The sequence below is a fragment of the Takifugu rubripes genome, chromosome 17 (assembly GCF_901000725.2).
Source record: "Takifugu rubripes chromosome 17, fTakRub1.2, whole genome shotgun sequence".
Taxonomy (NCBI): Eukaryota; Metazoa; Chordata; class Actinopteri; order Tetraodontiformes; family Tetraodontidae; genus Takifugu; species Takifugu rubripes.
The window spans coordinates 3,231,118-3,256,809 of NC_042301.1; the positions used below are offsets into that span (position 1 = coordinate 3,231,118).

The 25,692-nt window shown below is 48.8% G+C and overlaps 2 protein-coding genes across 4 annotated transcripts; both read right to left on the bottom strand.

Moving 5' to 3' along the window:
• Positions 1-64: 64 nt before the first annotated feature.
• On the bottom strand, positions 65-4,979 carry pdcd4b (programmed cell death 4b). Of its 2 annotated transcripts, none has more exons than XM_003971965.3 (12): positions 4,844-4,979; positions 4,376-4,473; positions 3,873-4,184; positions 3,058-3,152; positions 2,863-2,976; positions 2,559-2,780; positions 1,968-2,065; positions 1,549-1,663; positions 1,287-1,394; positions 1,084-1,194; positions 863-1,002; positions 65-776 (listed from the first exon to the last, which is right to left on the bottom strand). In XM_003971965.3, exons 2-12 carry the CDS (start codon positions 4,416-4,418, stop codon positions 716-718), a joined length of 1,419 nt encoding a protein of 472 aa, XP_003972014.2. In that variant the 5' UTR covers positions 4,419-4,473; positions 4,844-4,979; the 3' UTR covers positions 65-715. The 2 variants fall into 2 exon arrangements, with proteins under 2 accessions (XP_003972014.2, XP_029706855.1); XM_029850995.1 differs by lacking the exon at positions 4,844-4,979 and adding an exon at positions 4,601-4,791.
• A 306-nt stretch (positions 4,980-5,285) lies between these two features.
• Positions 5,286-24,258, bottom strand: rbm20 (RNA binding motif protein 20). Of its 2 annotated transcripts, none has more exons than XM_029850993.1 (14): positions 24,101-24,258; positions 14,839-15,856; positions 14,679-14,743; positions 14,376-14,473; positions 13,879-13,979; positions 10,475-10,621; positions 9,949-10,080; positions 9,792-9,871; positions 9,010-9,700; positions 8,816-8,896; positions 8,157-8,742; positions 8,017-8,082; positions 7,003-7,124; positions 5,286-6,113 (listed from the first exon to the last, which is right to left on the bottom strand). In XM_029850993.1, the coding sequence occupies exons 1-14, from the start codon at positions 24,220-24,222 to the stop codon at positions 6,045-6,047; spliced, it is 3,378 nt and encodes a 1,125-aa protein (XP_029706853.1). In that variant the 5' UTR covers positions 24,223-24,258; the 3' UTR covers positions 5,286-6,044. The 2 variants fall into 2 exon arrangements, with proteins under 2 accessions (XP_029706853.1, XP_029706854.1); XM_029850994.1 differs by lacking the exon at positions 24,101-24,258 and adding an exon at positions 17,459-18,340.
• Positions 24,259-25,692: the final 1,434 nt, after the last annotated feature.

Sequence of the window (25,692 nt, forward strand, 5' to 3'; positions counted from 1 at the left end):
CTCTTTTCTGATATCTGATGAATGCAGTCAGGTCATCGCCATTAACGACAACATCAACCTCGGCTTGTTTTGTTGTGGTTTAATGAACAAGGAGCCATATGCGGTACAGTTTCACATATCAGTATCCCCGGATACAAAAATAAACAATCTAAACACCATGTTTTGATTTAAGCAGACCATTTTTTCTCCTTCTCGCACCACACTCGTATCCCTCAATATTGACATCTTTGTGTAATTTTAATGGTTAAAAAGGAAAAGAAGTCAAGCACAGCATAGAAACAGCAGCTAGTTTGGGAAGCAGGATTGCAGCTTACCTACTAGTTCGTAACCCCCTTTAACCCCTTTTATAAAGCTCTTGAGATAAACTGGTCATCTCTGTACAAACACTGCGCTCTACAAAACAAGGAGAATGGCAGTGAAACCATGATATTGTACAAAATGACGTGGAATGACTGACACTGAGAAGTGTGGCACTTAAACGGTTAGCTTATGCAATAGTTTATACTGAAATACCTTGGAGAAAGTGACCTACTTCAGTTTCAATCAAAAGTGCATTTTTTTTTTATATTGACTTATAGCTTTTACTCCATTTCAGAGGAACACATTCTTACTAATAAACTGGAACAAATTTTTAATGAACTTTTTCAAAATATGCGAGTATAAAAGTAGCTTTATCTTGTTCTTTCCAGATATTCTGGGCGTCAAATGAGACCGTTCAGCAGCTTTCCAACTTGATAACACCACCGTCTCCCTCGCTGATAAATCTCTTCCGGCCCCTGAGTAGAGACAGTGGACACATATTCACCAAAAATAAAGAAATGGGGGGAGGGGACACGCTTCAGAGTCAAAGGTGTGGTCTTACCGGCTTGGACAATAGTCTCTTAACTTCACATTAATGATTCCCAAACTGAAGCTCTTATCAACAAACTGTTCCAGGATGAAGTAGGCACGAGGAACATCGATGTTGATGTCAGCGATGTCCATGTAAACTCTTTCGTAACCCTGTGAAGGGAAACCGTCACAACACGAGCTGGAATGAAATCCTCAGCAACACATGACTCCAAACACAAGACGGCAGCGTACCCTCCCAATCTGGTCCACGGTGATGACGGAGGAGGCAGAGAGAGACTTGAGAAGCTGCAGAATCATTTCGAACATCTTGTCTCCTTTGGATTCCAACACCATCACGATGGCCTGGAGGGAGAAAACCACCCACTCAGATTCTTAAACTTTTCCCTAAACTTTTCCCAGTAAGGCCAGTCTAGCTGAAGAGATGCTGGTTTTACCTCATAGACAAACTCGTGATGGAAATGTGGAACCTCCAGGTCTCTGAGACACCTTTCAGCCTCCGCTCCGTCTCCAGACAGCATGTACTCCTTCAGTAGCAAGTTCATCTGACAGGACAGTCATGAGTCACATGGGTACAGACAAACCTAACCTAACCCCCCCCCCGCCCAAAAAAGTCCTAAATGTCCTTAAAAGCAGAAGTCTCATGTGGGCCTTAGAACAGATAGAAAACTGACAACCTTGGGTGTGCTTTCAATTCACCTCTTTAATGAGCTGAGTAATGGGTTTTTGGCCTCCCCCTGCCCCCCACTGGTTGTCCATGCGTAGCCCACCAAGACTCATCTTTAACAGCACAGCTGCACGGTCTAGGGCGGCCCTGAATGACGACAAAATAGAAACAGTCTTTTGAATACAGCAAAAACAGTAGTTCGTTTTATTTCGGAGGGGCAGCAGTACCACCAACGGCCACCAGATGGCGCTCTGGTTCATAACTGGTAACCTGTATGTGCCTAATTAGGGATTTTTTTAAAATGTATTTACTATTCCTCTCTAAAATACTGATCACTTTCTTAACTCATTTGAAAATAAATTATTTTGTATTAAATTCCAAATAAATATGGACACCGTACTCTTTGTCATAGCAATCAGATAGGAAAGATGAACACAGGTGAGTCACATACCTGGTGTATTCACAGTTAACTCTGCCTTTGTAGCCGTCAATGTAACTCTCAGACAATATCTGGTCACTAACAGCACGTGCGATAAACTGGCCCACCAACTGCAAAGAAAAACACAAATTATACAACATGCAGCAGCATGACAAAGCACACTTTATATTTATTACATCCCTTTTTTAGGTTTTTAGTGTTTTGTGTGTGTAGAAAGGACAAAGAGAGAAGCAGTGTGCACAGCAAAACTCCCAGGAGGCCCCACAAAACACTGATGTCACAGATGACAGAGAAAGGCCTCAGACTCACCCGCGCGTGCGTTTGTTTACGGTGCCATTTGAGTGATTTAGGGGACCAAAAAGAGCTGGATTTGCTCTTCTGGACTGTGCAAAGCCTGTGCTCAACACAATCATTGTTTGGGCTCAGACCAGAGGCAGCGCTGTCTCATCTGACCCACCGCCACGGCCAGACTGGCAGGCAGGACCAGAAGAATGAGGCAAATGTGTTGTGTGCGGGTGAAGCAAACAAACACTAAAAGCAGCATCAGAACCACGTTCACACGCGAAAGGCTCCAGGGGACACGGTGGAGTCAGGGGGATTCACCTGAGGGGCTCCGGGTGTATCCAGGACGAGATCGGGGAGCTCCCAAAGCAGTTTGTCAAAGGCGCTCTCCAAATTCCCGCAGGTCAGAACGGGTCCGCACAGGTCTGCCAGCAGCCTGGAGGTCAGCTCCCGTTGGCTGGTTTTGGCCTCCAGCGCCAACGACACCGCCAACAAGGGCACCTCGCTCCGCATGGGCCCCAGGTTGAGTTCTGAGAGTTGCTCCTTGATGTGAGGAAAGACAGCCCGTGATTCCCGGACGTGAATTCACCTTTTCAGAACATTGCGCCGTTTGCTACAACCGTACCGCCACTTCCTTTGTGTCTGCGTGCTCAAAGTATTCTTGCACAATCGGTGTGACCGTCTTCTCGAAGTCCCTCTCATCCAGCGGGAGGACCAACGTCTCATACACACAGTTTTCCTGTCAAAGCATCACCTCGGTTACAGAACTGGCTTCAGGTTCTTCACAGTAAATAAGCTCGATGTTCCAGACTAGTGATACCTGAGCATCGTCGTAGTTGGGGTCCTTCTTATCCACCTCCTGGGGTTCATAAACCTCACCAGATCTGCCCCACACGCCTTTGCCTCCAGCCCCGCCTGCAGGAAAAGGTCAGAGAGACAAAGTTGAACAATGTCCTGGAGGAGAAGCAAGGTTCTGACCATCGGTGTAATGCTTCAATGATGTACAGCCCCAGATGACCACCGTCCTTTCTGAATAGCCCTAGTACTTTTCTTTTTCTATTTATCATCCATCAAATGTGCAGCTTTTATATTTGCAGGTTTGATTGGTATGGAACACAAACAGCTGAAAGTCTGGGGTCAGCGGCAGATTGCAGACGGTTTAAGAAGCCCAAAACTAAGCTGCTTTTGCCACATGCGCTGAAGCCTCCATAAGTCCCAGCCCATCAAGATGTGGCAAATGACATCACCTCAATAACCCACCCTGGTCATAAAACCTGGTCCCACTAAAACACAACCTGTATCCACCTTTATTAGTGATTCTGTGCTGCATGCAAATCTATTAGATTTGAATTTAAAAGCAGCTCTGCGTGAGGCTTTGATGTCGCTGAGCTCCAGCGGAAATGCAACCAGACAAACGGGCAGATGCAGGACAGACCCGGCTTTATGGGGATTTACTGTCAAAGACACTTGGCTTACCAGAAGATGCTGAGGCTTTGATGGAGGTGGAGATTTCAAAGGCAACGCAACAATAACGACGATAACCTGAGCAATACATCTGGCACGGGTGTTTTTGTGTCACCACTATTTAAGACTGACAATTCTCACGTTAGTAATTTGTATGTGGGATCTTCTTACCTTTTTTTGGCAAACCTCTTCCCTTTCCACATCTCGACTTCCTGTCCATCAGCTTGCTCTTAGGGCTGGCGGGGGTCACCGGGGCTCCCCTGACCGCATCCCCATTATCACTCAGGGAGTCCCCTCTGCCTGAATCCCTGGAGGAGGTCTTCCGCAGCCTCCGCTTGGCCTTGGCCTTCAGACGGGCTTCCTGGATGTTGTTGCTGGACAATGACAGCCAGTTGCCGTTGGTCTCGTTCAAGTTTCTGCCACCAGAGACAGATCCTCCGTTGTCTTCTTCTGCGGATGCAAAGTCACTCAGGTCTGCTTCCTCTGTGGGACACATGCATATTTGTATCATCACTGGGTTTGTGCAACAATCAACTGGGTTAACAATAGTTTGAAACAGAGTAAAAAAGCAAACGTAAGCTAAACACTAGAGTCTGTGCAGCATATGAGGTTTTAATCCACTGACTCACACAGCTGAGGGGACATTTAAATGGCGACCGGGTCTGCACACTTACCGACGGGGTTCGCGTTCAGCCAGGCCTTGCAGTCAGTTGCCATGTTTTACAACAGTAAGGAGCGTGCACGAACTGCGACAGGAGAGTTTAAATGATGCCTGGGAGGACAGACAACAGATATTGTAGAATAACGAAACCAGAGCCGCTGCAGTGCAACAGCCTCCCCTCCCCCCGCTCATTCAGCACTGTTGGTAAACAATGGTTAGCATTAGCTTGACTCTTTACCTGCGTCAAAGGACCAACCTTTCGACTGACGGCGCGAATCAAGCAATTATTGGCACACAATGATAGAAATCGGAAGCATGTTTTTATTTTTACATTACTTTTAAAAATTCGGCAGGAAATATTTACGCTGCAAGAGCCGCAAGGTTTCAGTAACGTCACGACGCGAAGATACACGGGAGAAGGCGCAAAAACAAGGGAAAATCGCGCAGGTTATGGCGATTGTATAAGAATAAAACCACTGACCGTCCCGAAAATCCAGTTTCTAACAGCGAAACTAACGCTGGCGTAGTTGCTATATCTACCCAGTAACGCAGGCACGTAGCTTTTGTTTTCCCCCCTGTGATTGGCTGAGCCGGGTGGTTTAGTAAAGCAGACAGCCAATGAGAGCGCAGCACGGAACCTCCCCCATCCCCCGGTATGTTCGGTGATTTATGGAGGGCTGCCCCCATTATCACGAACAGTATCTGCATTTAAAAACAAAAATCTGGAACTGTCAGCGATGCCACCATAGGCCAACGTTTATGTGTCCCTCCAAAAATAAGTGTACAGTAGGATTGGATATGTTGGAAAAATATGTTCGTGCGTTTGCTATGTTGAGCTCTAGGGGGCGCCATCTGATAACAGTTCCGCGAGGTTTCCCCTCGGACCGCTGCATGGAAAAGAAGAAGAAGAAACAGTCCGGAAAAAGTTTAAAATGTTTATTCAAGTTTTTGGACAAAATGTATGTTAAAGGATGGTTATTCACAGTATGCTTGAAAAAAAAGCGTGTGAACATAATACATTTACATAAAACACTGCATAGTGAATAAGTTAAGGCAATGGTCCTATTAAATGGCTTGTAGAAAGATGTGTGGGATTGTCATAATGGACAGCTTTTAGATGAAATCAACTCTTAATTCTGACAAAAAAAAATATCCCTTTATCTTCCACGTGACCAAGGAGACAGTTTATAAATCAACTAGCAAATCAGTCTAAATCCCAAAAGCTGAACCAGAACTGGGACAACATAATTCCTACATAATGAACTGCTCAAAACCCCCAACGTAAATAAATACACAAACTGCCAAATACACCAAAACCCGTTCCTCAAAATAACAAACCTGAGAATCTGCCTCAGCTTTTTCACTGAGTAAAAACATTCTGACATATTTCAAGTCGTTGATGTTTTTTGTTTTAAATAATTTAGCAATAAATTAACCAATGCAAGCCCTTCCTGTTTAACCAATGCACGCCCTTCCTGTTAAATAGTTTATCCTCACTATACATGACACTTCAGGTATGTACAAGACTGGGACCCTCTGAAACTGTGTATTCCCAGATATTCCATTATCCAAACCAGCGCGTCTCTTCACTCCCTGGCTGGCTTACCCACGATGGTGGATAAATGGAGCCCTGCACCAACATCTCACATGCACAAATCCTTCTGTGAGGGGTCGAGCCGGTGTCACTGTACAGCTGACTGTTTGGCCAGTGTTCCCGTCAGACTCTCCTCTGCCAGCTGGCTCAGGTATTTCTGTTGATGGGTGTCGGAAAAAAGGAATTACAATACGGCAGGTGACCACAGCAGGGTGTCACGGTCCTCTAGGGTCTTTCTTTGGTTTCACATTGTGTTAAAGTCAAGACATCGAGACATATGCGTCACAAAGGAGGCGCCGAGGAGCGAGTGAAATAAAACAAAGCTCACTGACGGAGGAGAAAGGGAGGGAGGGAGGGAGGGAGGGGGGGAGGGAGGGGGAGAGCTTTGACAGACAGCACAACTGTGTAAAACACATGGAATTTAATCCATCAAATGTGGGATATCGCTGCTCCTCAGCTGCGCTGCTGCAGACAAAGAAATGCAAGATGTCTTGGCAATAATCAGAAACCTGATACAGTCGCAACCTTTCATGCAGTGTCTAGGATCACAGCGTGTGTGTGTGTGTGTGTGTGTGTGTGTGTGTGTGTGTGTGTGTGTACATTTTTTTCGTAATCTTCAAATTTTAAATTTTACACGAAAAATTAAAAGGAAATATGCTTTGGGATATATTTACATGTTCCAAGACACATTGAAAGTTAATCACAAGTGTCAGCAATAAGTATAATACAATTAAATTATATAGTTTGGCAAAAGTTTTGAATTTAAGAGCAACTCCGATACAGTGGGACCACCTGACTCTTATCACCGTGGAGACTGCCAGAGTACACTATATTTCACTATATTTTCAAATATTCTTTATCCCCAAAACAGAAGGAGTGGATGTTAAAGTGTGACTGTGAAGACATTAGTTATCAACGCTGTAACAGGTGGTGCAAAGAACTTCTGCTACCAGACAGAGTGGGGGCCACATCAGCAGCACACAGGGGACACTTTGCACTGATGTGGAGTGGACAGACACACTGGAGCACTGTGGGATTGTGTGTACCTGCAGGTTCCTGTAGTGCACTGTGCTGCGGCAGTGGGACGCCTTCGCCGTGTCCTCGCTAGTGTAGAACAACCCGCAGAGTTGACAGTAGAACCCAGTCCATGGGACCACAAACTCCACTCCTGGGAGTCCGGAAGTGAAACAGGTAATCAGATTAATTGGTAAAAGACAGACATTTTTAGGAAAAAGGGAAACCTAAAGTCTTGCACAAGTCTTTAAGATTTGGGATTGGGGGAAAATAGCAATCTGCATAAATCGGCAATTAATTAAGGCTATTGATTGATGTTGAATAAAATATTCCTGTAGGACTTTCTGACAGTTTAAAACCCCTATTTCTAAACACACACACACACACACACACACACAAGTTCTTGTACTTCTAACTTTGTGGGGACTTTTGTAGACAAAATACATTACCCAGCCCCTAACTCTATCACAACTAACCCCCTGACCCTAACCTAAACCCATTTCAACCTTAACCTTAAAAACGCATCTTAACCCTCAAACAGTCCTTTGAAGTTACGAGAACCAGCAAAAATGTCCTCACTTCCCAAAAATGTCCTCATTCTGATAGTACAATGAGCGTTTCGGTACTCATTGTGTAGCAATTGCAAGCACACACACACACACACACACATATAAACACACATACACACACACACACAGGCCCAGCTGACGCCATATGCTCTGCCATGTCATTCTAGCTATAATTATCATATTAATGATCAACTCTCAGGAGTGTGTTTCACATCTTCATTACAGATCTGGGCCAGGAAGCGACCGGCCCAGTAATTCCAGTCAATTATCGGACTAAAGCAGCGAGCCGTCAGAGGGGCAATTCATCAACGTGGATGCGATCGTGTTTTATATTTAGCACCGAGACAACAGTCTGAAAACTCAGTGAGTATGATGGTTAAATATAAAGTCCTTGGGTTGATCCAGACGGTGAAACGCGACAACATTATGACCACGAGACGCCGTCGGCGGTTGGGGTTTTAAGGTTGTGGCGTTTACCCAAAGGGATGCTGTGCTCGCTGGCAGCCTTCTCCTGCCCCGGACATGGAAAGAGGACCTCGGGCTCTGTGAAAGGCAGATCCACACAATTACGAGAATAAGCACCGTGTCTGTGTTTACACCTTTGTTCGGGCTTTCACCTCTGTGCGGAACCTCCATCTTAACTGTTTCTGCGACAGGTCCGGTTTCCGCGGGTTCCGTTTCCTCGGAGGCGGACCCGTGATTTTGCAGCGAACCTTCTGGCGGCTCGTCTGAGGTCGCCTTTTCCTCCAAACACGTTTGCTCCAGTTTGGCATTGAGTTCCTCAGTGGGGGCATCACCGAGCGCAGTCGGGGCTGGTTCGGGAGCCGCTGGATGCTGGGGCGACTGCTGGGTCTGGTTTTCAGGGCTGCTGGCAGACGCAGCAGGTTCTGGTTTCACAGTTACGGCGGTTTCTGCAGGGTCTCCAGCCTCCTTGCTCAGCTTTTCCTGGTGAGACACCTCAGCAGGTTTCTCCTGCACTTCCGTGGAGGGAGTAGGAGGTGAGATGTCTGCTTCCTTCTCCTCTACTGCTTCTCCCTCTGCTGTTTCTTTCGGCCAGGACACAAACTTTTCCAACTCGGGAAGGTCTGGCTCAATGATAGAGTCGTCGTCTTCCCCTACTTCATCGACAGTGACCAGTTCCTCCATGTTCTTGGGGTACCAACAATCCTCATCCGTGTCATTTTCGCTCTGGCACTCCTTCACCTTGGGAAATTGATGACATCAGCTGTTGAAGGTTGCTAGGCGATGCGTAAAGTAAGTCTGAAATGCTACTTACGGCTTCCTTGGTACTTTCAGGAGCTTCTTTTGACTTATTGCTTTCCTGAGGCGATGCGGACTTTTCTTTGGAACGGCGATCCTAGAAAACAAAATGACTCCATCAAGAAGCAGACCAACTATACTTGGACAGCAGATTCTACCAGAGGAGCGAGTCCGGAACCAGTCCAGTGAGGACTCACTGCAAGGACTTACGGTGCTTTCTGTTGTGTTTTCTCGCTCCTGTTTTTCTGCAGAGGTGTGTCTCTTGCTCGTCCTCTTGCTCCTGCTCCTTCCTGGTGAACTTTGTCTCCTGTCCTCTGATCTGCGAGGTGGTTCCTCGGTCATCTCTGGATGCCTCGGTCCTCTGTGGTACTCTCCGTAATCTCTTCTTTTCGGCTTGGTCTCATGCCACTGGTACGGAGGTCTGGGTGGCCTCTCGGACTTGTACATTTGTTCCTTCGCGTAGAAATCGTCCTCCATGCTCCTGTAAGAGCTGAACGCCAGGTCTTGAGGACTGCCTCGCGGGTGCCAATCTCTGTTGCTCCTCATCATCCCTTCACCTCCTCCGCCTCCTCGTTCCTCTGCCGATCTGGAGCTGACATGATCCAAATGTTTCGGGTAAGCCTTTCGGCGGTCGGCCGATCTCCCGTTGGGCCGCTCATCATCTGCGCCGCCTCCGTTCCGCCACGGGAGATCTCTCTCTCTTTCGTCCTCGCCTCTTCGTAAATGTGGCGACCAGTCCCAGGAGCCTCGGCGGGGACCCATGCCGTTGCTGCCCCGCTCTGCCCCCCGGGACGACGCCCCCTGGGGGCTGTGAGCTGAGCTGCACGACGTAAAACTGGGGCTGTGAGGACTCAGCGAGCGGCTGATGGGACTGCGGGAGCGTGGCCTCTCTGGGACGTAGCTGAAAAAAGGTGGCACAGCATAAAGACCCCTGAGGTGTAGCGGATTAGACACGGACATGCTAGGTTGAGCTAGGTGTCGCTGTCACGTACTGCTCAAGCTCTTGCATCTCGTCCCTCTCCCGCTGAGAGCTGATATCCTGAATAATCGACTCAACATCTTTGCCCGGTTTCTTCACAGGAGAGAAAATCCACGTTAACGTTGAACAACCAGCTAAAACGTTCGCTGGGGTTGGCCCACCAGCCTTACCTTGAGTTGCAGCTCTTTGTATCTCTTTGACATGCGGATAAGAAGTTTCTGATTGTTAATCATGGCTGGAGTAAGCTGATAGTACTGAACCATGGCCTGAGCGGCTTCCACATATGCCATCTCCAGAAAAGCCTGGTGGGAGGTAGACCATTAATGCCGATAATCCCCCTCTGACAGTTATACGGTCTTACTTAATTCACAAGCATAATCTCAAAATTTTGATGTCGGGATACATTCAAATCTCTAAAATCATCACAATGCATCGCGTTTCATTGCCGTGAAAAATTACAGTCTTGGTCCTTGTGACCGAACCCATAAATTTAGAATGTTGGAAAGTCTGTATGTTTGGGGTTATATTAATGTTACAGTTATGGTAACTGACACCAGGCAGCCACGCTGAGCTGTCAAATACTTGTAAAACAGACAGTGATTTATGACGCCGATGATATACAAGAGCGGACAAAAAGGCAGAAATACACAAGGGTTCTTGTAACGTATTGTAATGTAATGTTTGATGTTATGGTACCTGATGTGTGGAGCGCATCAGAATATAGTTGGTGACCTTGCCAAAGGGCAGTCCCAGGTTGATGACATCATTCTCGGTGCAGCTGCCTTCGGGGAGGTTGCAGATGTGAACGACTCGGCCGGCCGTGACCTTTCTGGGTGGAAATGGCTGCAAATAATCATTGAAAAAAGGGAAAATTAACTTTTTAATCGCACGGGCTCGGCAGGGAAGTTGGCTTATGTATAACGTCATCGCGCGGCCGGGCAGGTCAACCGGTTCAGCTCTCGTAATCCCAGATGTGGTTTTTACCTTTTTAAAAAAAAAAAATCTGGATGGACGGAACTCACGCGAGCTCTTGTGATCGCTGTGGTCGGTGGAACATCAGTGTAGCACCCTCGCCCATGTGTCCCCACTTGAAACAGCCCACTGCAGCTATTTATATCACCTTGGGAGCGGTGCATCGGCGATAACGAAGTTTTTTTGCGTTAAGATTTAGGCTCATCAGGCTCGAGAGAAAACCCTGGAATTCCCATCTGCATTTGAGCTCGTATCAACCGGCAACATGAACAATATATTCTCATATCGGATGGGTGCGTATCTAGAAGCGAAGCGCGCTTGGTAGGGCGGTCCTGGTGTCCCTCCTCGAAGAAAACTCAACATCTTCCATCGTCGGTTAAAAATGCTTCGCACCGACAGTTCGGGGTTCAGTCAAAGTAGCTGACAGACGTCCTACGTGACACCTCGTGCTCCTTACGCTGCAGAACAGTAGTGAACCCAAGGCGTCAGATCTTGTTTCTGCAGCTGCAGCCTCGTGGCCCCTCCTCTCGCTCAGGTCTGACAGACAGTTCCATGTGGGAGAAGGATCGCCGTCCTAATTCCACCTCAGAACCAGCGCCAGGATCTCATTTTTACAAGGAATTTGTTGAGAGAAACGCCAACAATAACATACACTTCACACTGGGTGAACGGTTGCAGTAAGCACAGGGGATAATCCTCCTTCCGTCCGCAGGCGCATCACACCGTTACCACAGTGTGTCTGTGATTTCGGGATCCCTGCTCGGGGTCAGTAAGGAGCCCCCAAAAATGCCCTTTTCAATCAGGAATCTGGGACAAAAATAAAATCCCACAAAAATGGCAACAAGTGCTTCTGTTGGCGGGAAGATAAACCAATTAAAGAAACCAGAATTACTATATTTTGCAGCTTCTTGAAACATCACGAGCATGTTTGCACGCAATTACCGACAACAACAATAGAACAAATCCCAAAAAATGCAAAATGACAGATGACTCTGATAATAATTAATGCTTCCGACGGCATCGGCGTAGAATAATTCGATTCTTAAACTGTTTTACCAATAATGTGAGATAATTTAAGCCCAATCTCTAAACTAATGGTTTCTGGCCAGTAATCAACATTAAGACATAGCAGTGATAATTCTATTAAGAGCTCCAGGCTGGTGGCACCTCCTCCTCCACCAGAACACATAGGTCAATACGAGTTAAGGTCCATAAACACATCCAGGAATAGGCCGTTTATGAAGCTGGAATATTGGACAGAACAAGGGTCTCGCTCGGCGAACACAGCGCAGGCATCTCTCTCGGGATTGGCTGGAGTTCGGAAGAGTAGCAGCTCGAAAGCGACGCCGCGTCGTGCACTGGGCGGCGCCGCCCACACCAGCACGTCTGCCCCAGTTAACTCGGGCCAGGTCAAAGAAATGGATCGACTGCATGGAAAAGTCACGATTATTGAATTACGTAGCAGGTTCGGATCAGGAAGACGGCTAAGGAGATGGGACTAATTCTGCTAAATAAATAAATATAGCCACACACTCGTTTGGTTTCTCTATTCTTTTTCTCTTTCTTTCTTTATTTTTTTGCTGCAGCATTGGAAGTCGGGCACTTTGCACACGTGGCTAACCCTCTAAACTAGGTCGTACCCGTGTTCGGCCGGATGCTTTGGCTCTAAAACCCTGGCGGGCTCCGCGCGGTCGCCTGCTGGGTGCGGCGGTGGCATCATGCTGACTGGCATTAGCAGGAATCTCTACCCACCACATGTCTGTTTATTTGTGCAAATAAGGATTCATGTTAACAGATCTGGGGACGCAGGCAGGCTGGGTTCATATTTTCTCCCCACGTTCCAATGTGGACCACTTGCACACTGATCTCTTAGATCATATTACCGATCTCTCATCAGCCAGAAACCTTACCCCACTGCCTGGGGGTGTATCTTCAGGGTCTTAGGCCTGTGTTCCTAACAGCAGTTAACTATAATCCGGTGTTTATCTCCATTTGAGTTGTGTTGTCACACGAAGCTACTGTGAAACTTCACGTCGGGCTGCAGGACAATAGGCCTGCACACGCAGGTCAAACCACTCACAGAAATACACTTCTGAGCGTGTTAGGAGCCCGTGCGCACGCGGTTTTGCCATCACGCACCTGTTCTGCTCAGACAGGTGTACGTTTATTGGGGCTAACATTAGCAGCGCGCGGCGCAACACGTGCGTATTCGCACACCAACAATAAACCATCTGACTTCCACTGGAAACCGGCCTTGGACTTTTATTTCTCATTTATTTAACAGGGTTATGGGAAATACCTGGTGCGTCTGCAGCATTACCCTAACGTGCACGGTGCGTTCGTGGACACTAACTGTTAAAGCAGCAGGTTGGGCACCAGGACAGTGTTTGTCACGTCTAATTTTCACCCCCACTCATCATGTCCGCCGCTTCAGTTTTTACTCCACCGCTTGATGGCTGCTGTTATTCAGGATTCAGGATCATGTTTCACCTCCACTGCTGTCAAAGTTTATAACACACCCCCCCCCCCAGATCTAGCAAAACTATCTGCAGGACATCGTGGGGGTTCAGGATTTACCTAAGCCGATAACAAAGTGGATTCATTCCCGAGCTGTGGGAGCAGGACTGCTGCAGCCCCCCCCCCCCTGGCTCTGCTGCCCCCCAGCTCCCACAGAGACAACAGCTATATGTGGATACGTGTGGATTTATTTTAAAACATCCCAGTTTTGCATTTCTGCCTGGATGTTTGGGGGGGTAAACAACACTGAAAATCATTCATGGGAAATTATGAACATAGGAAAAAAGATACACTATATTTTCAGCCAGCTCTTCAGCTTTAAAGCTAAACACTATATATAAATATAAAGTTTAAATGACGCTTTCAAAGAGCTTTGGTCGAGCATACATATGATACACTTCCCCTAAAGACAGCCGACTCCAGTATCAATCATTTCCAACCTTTCAACAACATCTAGGAGAGATGCTGGCTGCTGATACAACACATAGGTAGGGGGGTTCCATCACAACAGCTGCTGCATGCGTTCTACAAGGGCTGTGACCAAATTTTGTTTTATAGGCTAAGGGCAAACCGTCCTAATCCTGCTGGAGAAACGAACATACTAGACTGACCTTTGATTCTGGCTGATGTGATGCAAATCCTGGCTCTGACATGGGATACGTCGCCATGGCTGCACCTGGTAGGTATGACGTAGCGACTCCCAGGGGCGCATCTGTTGAAGCAATTTGAAATTTACATAGTGACGATAAAGGAAACCATCTGTAGCCGGACAACCCGCATTTCATGGGCCTTTTTGGTGGCGAATAAATGCAACGCGGAACAAACGTCTACGGCGTTCAAGAACCCGGACGGCGACCGTAAATTCAAACGTGCTTCCACGCAAACGTCCAAACTTAAAGACGAAACGGAATGTGCGCGCCTGCAACACTTTATTCTCACGACATATCGGCGGAGATAAACGCCATCTGTCAAACACGTCCCCTTTGATAAGGCCAGGAATAACCCCACCCCCGACCCCCCCGACCCCTCATCTGCCACGCTGCTTTACAGATCCCGAAAAAGGTTTTTTATCACCGGAGAGCCGCAAGGCTTCCTGCTCGGCTCCTACCTTGAGCGGCGGCGGCAGGGTAAACCATGGCGTTGGCGTCTCCGACGCTCACGCCTCTCTCAGAAGGCCCGCCGATGGCGAACTGGACGGCCGCAGAGCTGCAACAATCGCAGAAGGCTGGTTTTAGCTGTGTCTGCTCTGCCGCGCTCGGCACATATCTGGTGACACAGCTTATATCCGTAGGAACTTTATGCCGGCTGTACTTTGGAAAAAACAACCACTCGGCGACTGTACTTGAAACAATTTCAAAAGGGTGTGAGGTTTCAGGGTGTTTAGGGGCTTTAAGGGCATTAAATATCCCACCCTTCGCTGGCGTACAACATCCGGTTCTGCAGGTGTAGTTTCCCCTTCACGTGCTGGTCCCAGTCCTGCAAAGACACCCACACACAGATTCTGCAGGTCAGACGGTTGGCGTTTGGTTCCATACCCCGTCAGATTCTGTGTTGAGACGGAGCCCTCTCACCTTCAGGTTGTACACCTTCTTGTTGCAGATGCTGCACATGTGCGGCAGCTGATTCGGAGTGACGGCGTGGTAGTCGTTGACTTGGCCGGGCTGGAGCGTCCTGCTACCCGAGGACAGGGTCTCCCCGGTCCCGTGGAGGTACTGGTAGCCGCCGAACATCTGCCCGCCGCTCGCTCCAAAAGAAGAAACCCCACTACTGGAATTGAACTTGGGGTCAGGGGTCGGCTCCTCTGGGTTGTACAACTCTGTTCTGGAGTGAAAGGATGGTCCAGCTGCTGTCCAAACATCTGCAGCTTTGGAAACCCGATCCAGGTTTTCAGTAAGACTTAAGCTAGCTTGGCCTTTCCACTGCTCTTTATGCCCAGAGGAGTTGAAAAGATTCAGATTGCGTTCGGCAACTTTAAACCCAGGTGCTTGGCCGACCATCTCGTGGCCGTTGTAATCTCTCTGGAACCCGGCGCTGTTCATGTTCTGGGCCTGAGTGTTAATGGCGGGGTACTGTCCATCAGCAGCAGGGGCAGATGCTGCCGTTGCCCCTTCAGCTGAAAACTGGAGGCGCTTGTCTGTTTCTACAGGATAGGGAGATCCGGACTTTTTACTGTAGTCCGACCCCTGTTGGCCCACTCTGCCCCCTCCCCCCGGATGGGTCAGTCTTACATTCCCTTGGTTTTGGTTAAATCCCCCACCCACCAAAGTCCCAAAGGCTGAAGCCGAGCCGGGAAACCCTAGAACTCCGGCGTGGAAGGCGCCTTGAGGGTTCCCCACCACAGCGGTGGTTCGCAGCTGATTGAAGAGGGGGTGAGACATGGCGACATTGGACAGGACCTGGTTGAGGACGCTGGCGGTCGTGGCCGTGTTGCCCTGCTGAGCCAGCTTGAGGCGCTGGAGGCTGAGCTGAGCCTGGAGCTGTGCGAGCTGGAGGCCAGCTGGGGAGAGAAGGAGCTGCTGGTTCTGCTGCACGCCGCCGGCGGCCTGACCCCCCACCGCGTTATCGCCGCCCTCGGACACGGCGCCGGCACTACGGTCAAAAGCCACAAAATAAACGAAATGAGCACGAAAAACAAAACTGAAAATAAGAGTCAAATGTCTCGAGGAATCGCGATCATTTGTAAACTCTTTAAACCTGCTCGACGGACGAGTTTGTGAGTGTTTGCAGCTGGATTTTGCAGCAGATTATCACCTTGGCCTGTAATAATGTTGCCACATCATAAACTCATCCCAGTTATAAATGATCCCGTTGCAGGACTCGAACTCACAACCTTTTAAATGCTGGCAGATTATTTAACATGGCGAGATGGCCCTCCAAACTCCGCAGACGACCTTCCCAAATGGGTTTTTTTTCCACCCTAAAATGTTCATTCCCACTCTTAAAATTCACAGTGTGGTGGCCCGGTTTGGCCAAAAATATTACGGATAAATAAATGACAAAAGTTTTGATGAGGGAAAAAATTAAACGATGCAGCTTAAAAATAAATGCTTTAAAAACAAATCATCGAAATTGTGTTATGTTGAAATAAATCATATGGATATTCCGGTATTAGTAATTATTAATCATTATTAATATAATTATTATTGTTATTAGTATTATTGTTGCTGTTGTTATTAGTAATAATAATAATAATAATAGCAATATAATAATAATGATTGGGATAAAAACATTACTCCCACGTATATTAATACATAAAGTATAAAGCATAAACAAGCAGCAAACTGTTATCAATGTAAATACAGGCATCAGCTAAACTCCAAAATGGCCTTCTCAAATTGTTTAAATAATAATTAAATTCCCTTTTCAGAGCAGAATTAACCACACATTTCATGAAAGGAGTTAAAATTAATTAATACAGTTTTGTCGTAATGATAAATTAATCAAATGCTACTGTCACCCCTAACATAAACACAAAAGGCCCGACATTAAAATTTAGAATTTTAGACACAAGAAAATTCAAAAAGTTACACTGACAAGTTGAATTGAAGCAGACAGCTGGAATTAAAGTATAAATGTGTTTTTATTTCAAATTCTGTGGATTTTGTATTGTTTGAGTTTTATTTACTTTTTAAATAAAAAGTATGTAAAAATGTCCAAATAAATTCACGTTATAGAATAACAACTGCAATCATTCACTTTATTTACTCATGATCTCATCTCTTATTGTTTATAATGGTAGAAATAAATAAACATTATTTACATACGTTGTAACTCAAAAAAATAGACATAACTATATATTTAAAAGCAAAAAAAAAATGTATATTTTAAACACTTTTTCATAAACTATTATTTTAGTTTTTTGTATAATCCTTTATGTTTTTATATAAAAGTCATGAAACACTAGTGAGTCTTTAAAATAACAGAGTAATAAAGTCAATTTCTCCATTTCTCTTAAATCTCAACGCCTCTCCGACGTCAACAAATGCAGCGAGACAAAGGGAGACGCGGCGTCCCAGAGGTCAAAGACGCGTCGGCAGTCACAACAAGCCTCCGCACGGGCCAATCAGGGCGCACAGGAAGCAACAAATTACCCCGACAAATCCAGCCGCACAATGTGCGTCTGCTCTCACGAGGAGGACGCAACGGCGAGCAGCTGCGCGTCCGGCTCAGCGGATTCAGGAGGGCACCAACCTTGAAAAGACTGGTCACGGAGGTCAGAGCGGCTCGCCTGCCATACAGCTCCACGCCGCTTCTCTACGGCCTGACGGGCGCCGCCAAATATGGCGCCGGAACGTTTAGGCTAACCCAGAATCTGCCGCCGCCGCTCTTGAGCTCGTGCGAACGATACTGGCTCCTCCGTGACTGACCACCGCACCGGCAGAGGAGACGCATGTGATGAAAAGACACAAGTGGTCCGTGTGTGTGTGTGTGTGTGTGTGTGTGTGAGAGAGAGGGAGAGGGAAAGAGAGAGAGAGTGTGGCTACTGGCTACACCAGCACACACATACACACGGGAGAGGAGGCCTTTGGGAAGCCGGCACCAATTGCGCCACAAAAAATCTAAAGTTTGAGAGTCAAAGCCCGGATAGCAAAACAAATGTGCGCGATTGTGGCGAATGAAGCCGCGGCGAGACATCCTGGCGAGGCGAGAGGGAGGAGAACCCTCTCGGCAACGTATAGAAAAACACGGCGTAAAGCCTGACGTCACGGGTTCTAACATAAACAGCCTGAAAGGTTGTTGTCCGACCGGCGGTCGGCTTATCTCGCCGCAGAGGGAAGGAGTGTGAGGAGCCGCCACTGGGTGGTGCTGCACATCACCGTCTCCGGCCCCAGGAGGTCCCGCAGGAGCCCGGCCCCCCTCACGAGGGCCCCTGCTTGCACACAAACGCCCCAAGTGCGACCGCGCCACTGAACCCAACGAAGGACAGAGTTGAGTCGCCAAAGAGAAAGCCATGAAATCCCGAATCCTTGATCTCGGAGGGAAATTGGGAAGCCTTAATTCACCTTTTCGCCCTGTTTTCCACATCTCGCTGCAGAGGTGCTGTGATGGAGGAGGCTCCCTCCCTTGGCAGAGCTCCACACGGGGGCGGCTCCTGATTTACGGCGTCCTCGCGATCTTAGCCTTTCAGTCCAGCCCCTCCGCCGCCATAAAATCACACGTTACTTGATGGGGCTTGTAAAATGATCAGATTTATACTGGGGATCAGTCGTGCGGTTTTATGAAGCGATATCAGGAATAAACCGGGGACGTGTCGGGCAACCTGAAACCCGTTTGCCTGCTTGATCGCTGTCAAATCAGCATCAGCCAACAACAAAACGCTCGTTATACCTCCGCATGGACTGCTTTCTGCATGTGGACGGTAGCCGTGAGGGCTCGGGTTTCAGCCATTAGGAGAGCGTAAAATATAACGGCTCGAAGGGAAGCGCGCAAGTCAAAAGGCATATTCGAGCTTGACAGCTGCCTGAACCATAAAAACATTCCGGCGGGTGTCTCTCCCAACAGAAAACGTACAAACGAGACTAACGACAGACTCCTGATCGTTAAAACCGAGGTCGCAAACGCTTCAGATGAAGAAAAACGGGAGTCGCTCTGCCCGGCGTCAGACACACAAGCAACAGAGCTGTCAAAGGCACACCATAACTCCCACTGTCATCCTGAGGGATTATCAACACTTTCCTGACCCGTGGGGGTCTTCTGTGGTTAGCTGTGGCGTGAGAGCGCTGACAAGAACTAAGAAAAGCCCTCCGGTTACCTGCGATCCGCTGCCAGCGAGTGTTAAACAGGGTGCTAAGAGCTCTGAACAGCTCGCCTAGACTCTGATCACCTGTCTCCTGTCGATGCTGCACAGAAGGTCTGACCCTGCGGTAGCTATAGATCCACTAAAACCCATACAAGTGTCATAAAACCGGGTAAGACGAGCCGGAGGAGAAGAGCGTATCTGACAACTGAGCCCGACCCTCCATTTCTCCCACTGCTCTGAACTAGATATTTTTAGCTGCTGCCAGGCTGTGGACCCTTTCCCCCCCCCCACTCACTGACTGCTGCTAAGGGTCTGTAATAGCAGATTCGGATCCAAAAATGACAGAATGAATGAGAGATTCTGAGGGGTCGGCTGAGAGTAGGCAGACGCTACAGCGAGCTCCCCCCCCCGGAGGGTGTTTGGGCTGGTGAGCAGCTGGAGGATGAGTCCTGGAACTCGTCTTCCCTTATGTGCTCAGCAACATCAGAGCTATATTTGTGTGCGCGGCGACGTAGCGATGGTACCCACGACCCCTCCTTCGGGCCCATCTCTCTGTTCTTACTCACTCTCTATCTATGGCGAGCGTCCCGCCAACCCAAACCAGTATCGAAACGGCACCAATCGGTCAAACGGACGAAGCCGGAGAGGCCGATGTGCGAACGTACGACGCAACTGTTCGCGGATGCAGGGAAAACAATCGGTGGCGCGGAGGGAACGGCACCACGTGGCCCAGCGTGTCTTATCCCGGGAAGCCGAGGGACTCGCCGCCGGCTTAAACGACCATTAGTAGAAATTGCACAAACAGCGGAGGTCAGCTTAGCATCGTTCCCGACAGCTGCAATACGGGGGCTTTCGATGAAAAACGGGCAAAAAGGAGAAAGTTGGGAAGCAAAAGCCCCAGTCTAAGTGGGAAATCCCCCTTAAATCCACTGGGCAGAATGGGTTGGTTCTGCTTCAGACTAATGACCATCGAGGGACGTTTCCATGGAGCTTTTTCCCAAAATAGAGACCTGTTGCAATATTCGATACTGATTTCCCCTCACCAAATTAACAATACCGGGGTCTGAACCGCGTTTCGTGGCGCGATCCAAAGAGCTGAAGCAACTTTCAGTTCGGTCGCATCCGGCATATTTGTTCACGAGGAGCTTCAGGATTATATGGAGGGATGTTAATTTAATTACCACGCGTGACGGAAATGTTTGGAGAGCCAGTCTGAGCTCTAGAAGGGAGACAGGAGTCCTTCTGCACCTGCCCACCCTCAAAAAAAAAAAAAAGAGGATTTCAGACACTATCAGAGTCCAGTTCCTCAAAAACCAAACCCAAAAACAGCTCGCGTTACACAAGAGGTTGTAGAAGAAGATATTTACAGCAGCGGGGTAACTGTTAGCCGCCTGTATCAGCATGAGGAGATGCTCCTTCCTCCCCAAGGTGCAATAAATTAGCCAAGAGGTTAATCAACGTAAAGCTTTGGAATGGTTGTCGGCCTCGTGCTGACAAACCATTTAAGAGCCTCTCTAAGACCCCCCCCCAATCTCAACTTCCCCTCCCATCATGAGGGGGTTATTTTAGATAACCCCTCTCTTGTTATAGCCTGTATTAAATCGCAGCACTCGGCTGTTTGTTTACATCCACGTGCACGTACAAGGAATTTAGCTCCGTTCATAGCGCTTTTTACTTTTGCTCGGGGCTAAAGGCTCCATCAGGACCACACACAGACCTTCTCATCTGTTGCTGACTGTCTGGTGGCGGCTGAAATATGGAGTCGGAACAGGGCAAAGGTGCCCACGCGCTGGGGGGGAAGGTTCCTCAGAGAAGCCATATCCCGCCCACGTGTTTTTGTGTAGGCGCCTCGTCTGGTGGCAAATCCGAAACGACTGAGAATGGGCTCCACATTGTGCTGCCGGTGTGGGAAAGAGTCCTGGTTTTGGATTTCTGGAAGAGGTTACGCCGAATGTGTAAGTGGTGACAGATCACCAGTGGCGCAGTGTGGTCCCGCGAGAGTTACACTTCCTCCTCGAACCCTTAAAAGCAAATGAGACGGACATGGCACAAACCTGCAGCCAGAGTGAGACGTAAAAAAAGAAAAGACGCCAGCCTGGACGCTATCGACACCTGCTCTGTTTACCCGCCTCCGCTCTGGACAATGCACGCTCGGGCCCATTAGCACCCATGCTAGCTGAGCTGACGCGTAAACGAACCCACGACGCCACCGATACATTTATGTTAACGCCGCCACCGTCTGCAAAAGCAACGGAATAATAAACTAACAAGCGCGAAAGAGGCTTGAACGGAGGTGCCTCGTTCCACAGGAATAAAGCCGCCGAGCGCGGGGGAGTTGCAGTAAATTAGATTTCCGGCGCTCCGGCCCTTTCATCACGGAGAGGACAGCAAAATGCCTCCGGGATGAGACCACACGCTCCAAACTAATGCTCAGCTGTTGGTGCTGGACTAACAGAGCAGAGCCCCGTGAACATGCTGGACATTGGGTCGGCAGGATTCTGGTCCCAGCAGCCTGCGACAAAAACCCTGAAACTGTGATGACACTCAGATTTAGCCGCGCATCCGACTCAAGCCTGCGCGCGTCGGTGCAAATCGCGCAGCTAAATATACACGTGTGATAAAAACTGACAACACCGGCTCTTCGTTGCTCTATTGATACAGTCTGTGAAGTCGCTTAAGCCTCCGTTCGCTCGCCATGGTTGCGGACGCTTAACCCTGCTAAGTCGACTAACTCAACACCTGTAAACCCATCTCACTTCATACACGACACTCAGCAAATACCCTCCCACTGTGTCTAAGACCTGCAAATCATCTGTCGGGTTTCCGAAAGGGTCAAAAAGCGCGGCTTAGGTTCGGGGCTCTGTACCTCCGGCAGCCCCCTGGGGTGATTTAAGTCGGCGCTACAGGTGATGTCATTGCAGCACGCCCCCGCGGGCACCTACATCTGCCTTATGTCACCGTGAAAGACGACCCCGACGCGGTGCCGCGCAACTGTCAACCAGTTAACGTTAAGATTAGCCACAGTTGCCGCCACGTCAACGCAGCAATGAACACATGGTTAAAGTGGGGGAGGGAGACGGCGGCCCGGCCCAGAGGACGTAAAAATAAATATGTCATTGCTGTAAGCGCAGGGAGAGAAGAGCTATGTTTGGTGGATTAGAGCAACTGATCGAAAAAAAAGTGGCCCGGCGAGGTAGCCGGAAGCTGGACCAAGCGCAACGGCCGCCACAGAGGGGCCGGCTGAGGTGGGACCTGCCTGGAGGGTTCTGAAGTCCAGCACACACACACACACACAAAAAGGGCATCTGACACCTTTTCCAAAAGGAAAAGTAACAGTAAAGGAGTTGGGAAAGCAGCTGCGTGAAACACAAACTAACAGGGCCCAGAAAGGCAGAACTCGCTGGGATTATTTTGCAGGATGCGTGCCGAGGAAGGCCGGCGCGAGCTATAGGCCGGGACAACTTTCCCTGCTGTCACATGCTGTCAGAGTGATATAGAGCCAGCAGGTGGGGGTTGGGGAGGGTGGGGGCTGTAAGACGAGGACGGGGGAAGAGTAACGACGGCAAAGCGCGTTAACCGTGCTTGACCAGCTCCTCGGACGGCTCAAAGAGACGCCGTCCATCACTGGGCTGTCATTTTTCCACCTGGAGCCTTCAGTTCTGTCATTATTCACACTCTACAGATCATCTGCTCCTGCCTGGTGTCGGGGGGGGGTTCTGGACCCACCAGTCACCCATTCAAAATCCACCTCAATCAGTCAGGGATTAATAAAGCTGCTCCAAAATGACCAAGAGGGACAAAGCTGTCGAACTAAAAGGGTCGGTGCTCGACGTGAGGTAGGGAACCGTTAAGGTTCTGAGCCGCCCCGTCGGGCCGCCGGATCTGGGTCTTCTGGGAAAAACAAGGATGAGTGCACGATGTCAATGAGACAAAGGGAGAGGGGAAAAGACACATTCGGTCAATTACATTCGCCGCCAGGTAAATAAAGAGAGGCCAAAACGGAACCGGAGCGGAGAGGACCAGCCCGCGACAACTAGAAAAGTTCTGAATGGATTTTAGTGACATTTAAATTATGGACCGAGAAACACGTGATCACATTTTAGTGGGGTTCTGGATTCTGGACAGAATTTTACCAGTGATCTTCTAAAGATCAAGGCCAAGATCAAAGGCCATCATAAAACACCCGACTATCCTATAGAACCTTGTATTACCACACACACACACACACACACACACACACACATATAGAATGTTACGGGTGTGAGTCAGAATATGTGGGGAAATGTGAGGATCTGCTTGGCGGAGGTTTGGAGCAGTATATCTATTACATATATATTATATATTACATAGAATTATATGTACAATATATAATATACATAATTGTATGTATATACTGCTGATAGAGGGGTTAAGGTCTGTAGCAGAGAATATGAATTTAAGGTAGTGAACAAATGACACGTCGGCGGCGTAACGTCGCTGCTGGAAGCCTTGAAAATACAGCAATGTAAATATGCCAATAAATCTATATCATAAATCTATATCTATATCAGGCACAATACTATTATTATTAATAATAATAATAATATACGTAGCATCAAAAAGGCCTCAACATTTTAAACCCTAAATGAAACATTTGAATGATCCACTGTGTTGTTTCATAATAATCTGCACCTTTTATTGTGAATTAATGTAAAGATTGAGAGGAATACCAGGATTCGGTCATTTAACGACACACACGGCTAAAGCGCACCTCAGCGGTCGGCGTTTCTACCTCTTCACCGATTCATTTTGATACATCCAAAATGTACAGTGTTGAATATTGACTACAGGGCAACAAAAATGCTCAGTTTGGAAACAAATTTATCCCACAGCAACACGATCACTTGAAGGGCACCTGAGTTAGTCACTTTTAAATTAATTTATGTACCTTTAAGAAGCCGTTTATGACATTCAGCGCTTGACAGTCAGATGCTTTAGGCTACAACTTCGTACGACAGTTATATTTGGGCACAAAGACCACTTTCTCTATGATATAACCCCCCCCCCCCCCCACCCCCCCCCCCCCCCACCCACCCCCCAGCAGGGTTCCTCACCTGTGCAGGAGCTGGCTGCCTGTTTCGGGCAGATATCCACCACACTGTCCTGTTCCCAGCATTCTTCTCTGCTCTTTCCTGTCGTTCTCGGCGTTCCCGGTCCGGTCCAGAGCCTGCTGCATGGCACAACGTTCCCTCCGCACCACCTGCAGCCTTAGCACCTCTAACCCCCCCCCACCACCACCACCCCCCACCCAAACACCCCCCTCCTCCCTGCAAAAATAACTACCAGGGGTGCAAAGACCTACAAATGATGAGTCAACTTTCTCTGTTCCTCTCTGCCCTCACTGCGACAGACCGGGAGGGGGGGGGAAACAGGCGGGAAAACACTGGAGCGGGGGTGGTGGGGTTGGGGGGGGGCGCTCCTGATCGACAGCAGCAAATTCAACAGAGCCCCCTTTTGGCGTTTCCCCTCTTTTCCTCGGGCACCTTTGCTCTCGCTCCCCTTCCTCTTCGTCTTCGTCGGGAGGTGTGGAAGAGGCTCCTCGGAGGGATGTTGAGTGAGTGAAGTTCATGAGGGAATAACGGACGAGCCGTCCCCTGGGGGGGGGGGGGGGGGGGGGGGACAGCAGGAGGGCGTTGAGCTGAAACTGACCAACTGGGAGTCCCTGACTGGGACGCGTCCCTCCTGCCACTGCTGATTATCACCTCCACGGTCCCACACAAACACACACACACCCTCACACGGGCTGGCCAGGCCAGGAATGCGCTGGGGTTCTGGGAATGCCATCAGTCTCCCAGTAGGTGTCGGGACTAATTTAGCTGCTGAGTCACTGGAGGGCAGAGCGGCGGATTATTGACATTTTGTAACGGTCTGAGGTTTCACATCTGTGGGCCAGGAGGTAAGGTGTGTGTGCTCATAAATCACGATGAGGGGAGGAATCGCACCGAGTGTGTGGACATCAGCAGTTCTGAATCACACGGCCGGCTGAATCCGGTCCAAAACAACCGTTAACCGCGTGAAAAATCACGTCCAGTGGGGGGTGAATACGGACCCCGGAAGGGCAGAAACTGGAAAAAATGAGGAAGGTTTTCATTCAGAACCAGGGTCGCGGTTCGGTCTGACCATCAGGGCCCAACAGCGGGCCGCCACCAGCGGGTGCTGGGAGTTCTGGAGACTTTCGAATCTGACCTGGCCCGTCTGTGTAAGTCAACGTGGGCTCAACAGGCGACGTAAAGCCGCTCACATCCGCTCCAGATGGAGCGCAAAATGAAAGGGACAGAAATCGAACCAGCACCAGTCCTTTCTGGGTTTTGAGCCGAGAGGTTTGCGGCTAAACGCCGTGTGGGATGAAAGGTGAGGGTCCGACGTGAGCCGGGAACAGCGAGTCCTCGTTTGTGGGAGGGGCATAAAACAACATCCGGACCAGAGGGGGAGTCCAAAAAACACACACAAACTCCTTTTGAGCTCCCAAACCCCAAATAGGCCCGAACACCAGCGCGGAGCGTCGGCGGCGGGGCGTGATGAGGCTGGCGTGATGAGGCTGGCGTGCAGAAGCGCGCTGCTGCGTATTCATGTGACAACTCTACATCACAATCTCCTCGCTTATTTTTGGTGCCGCGAGAAAGCAGATACCACTGTAGGATGAAGT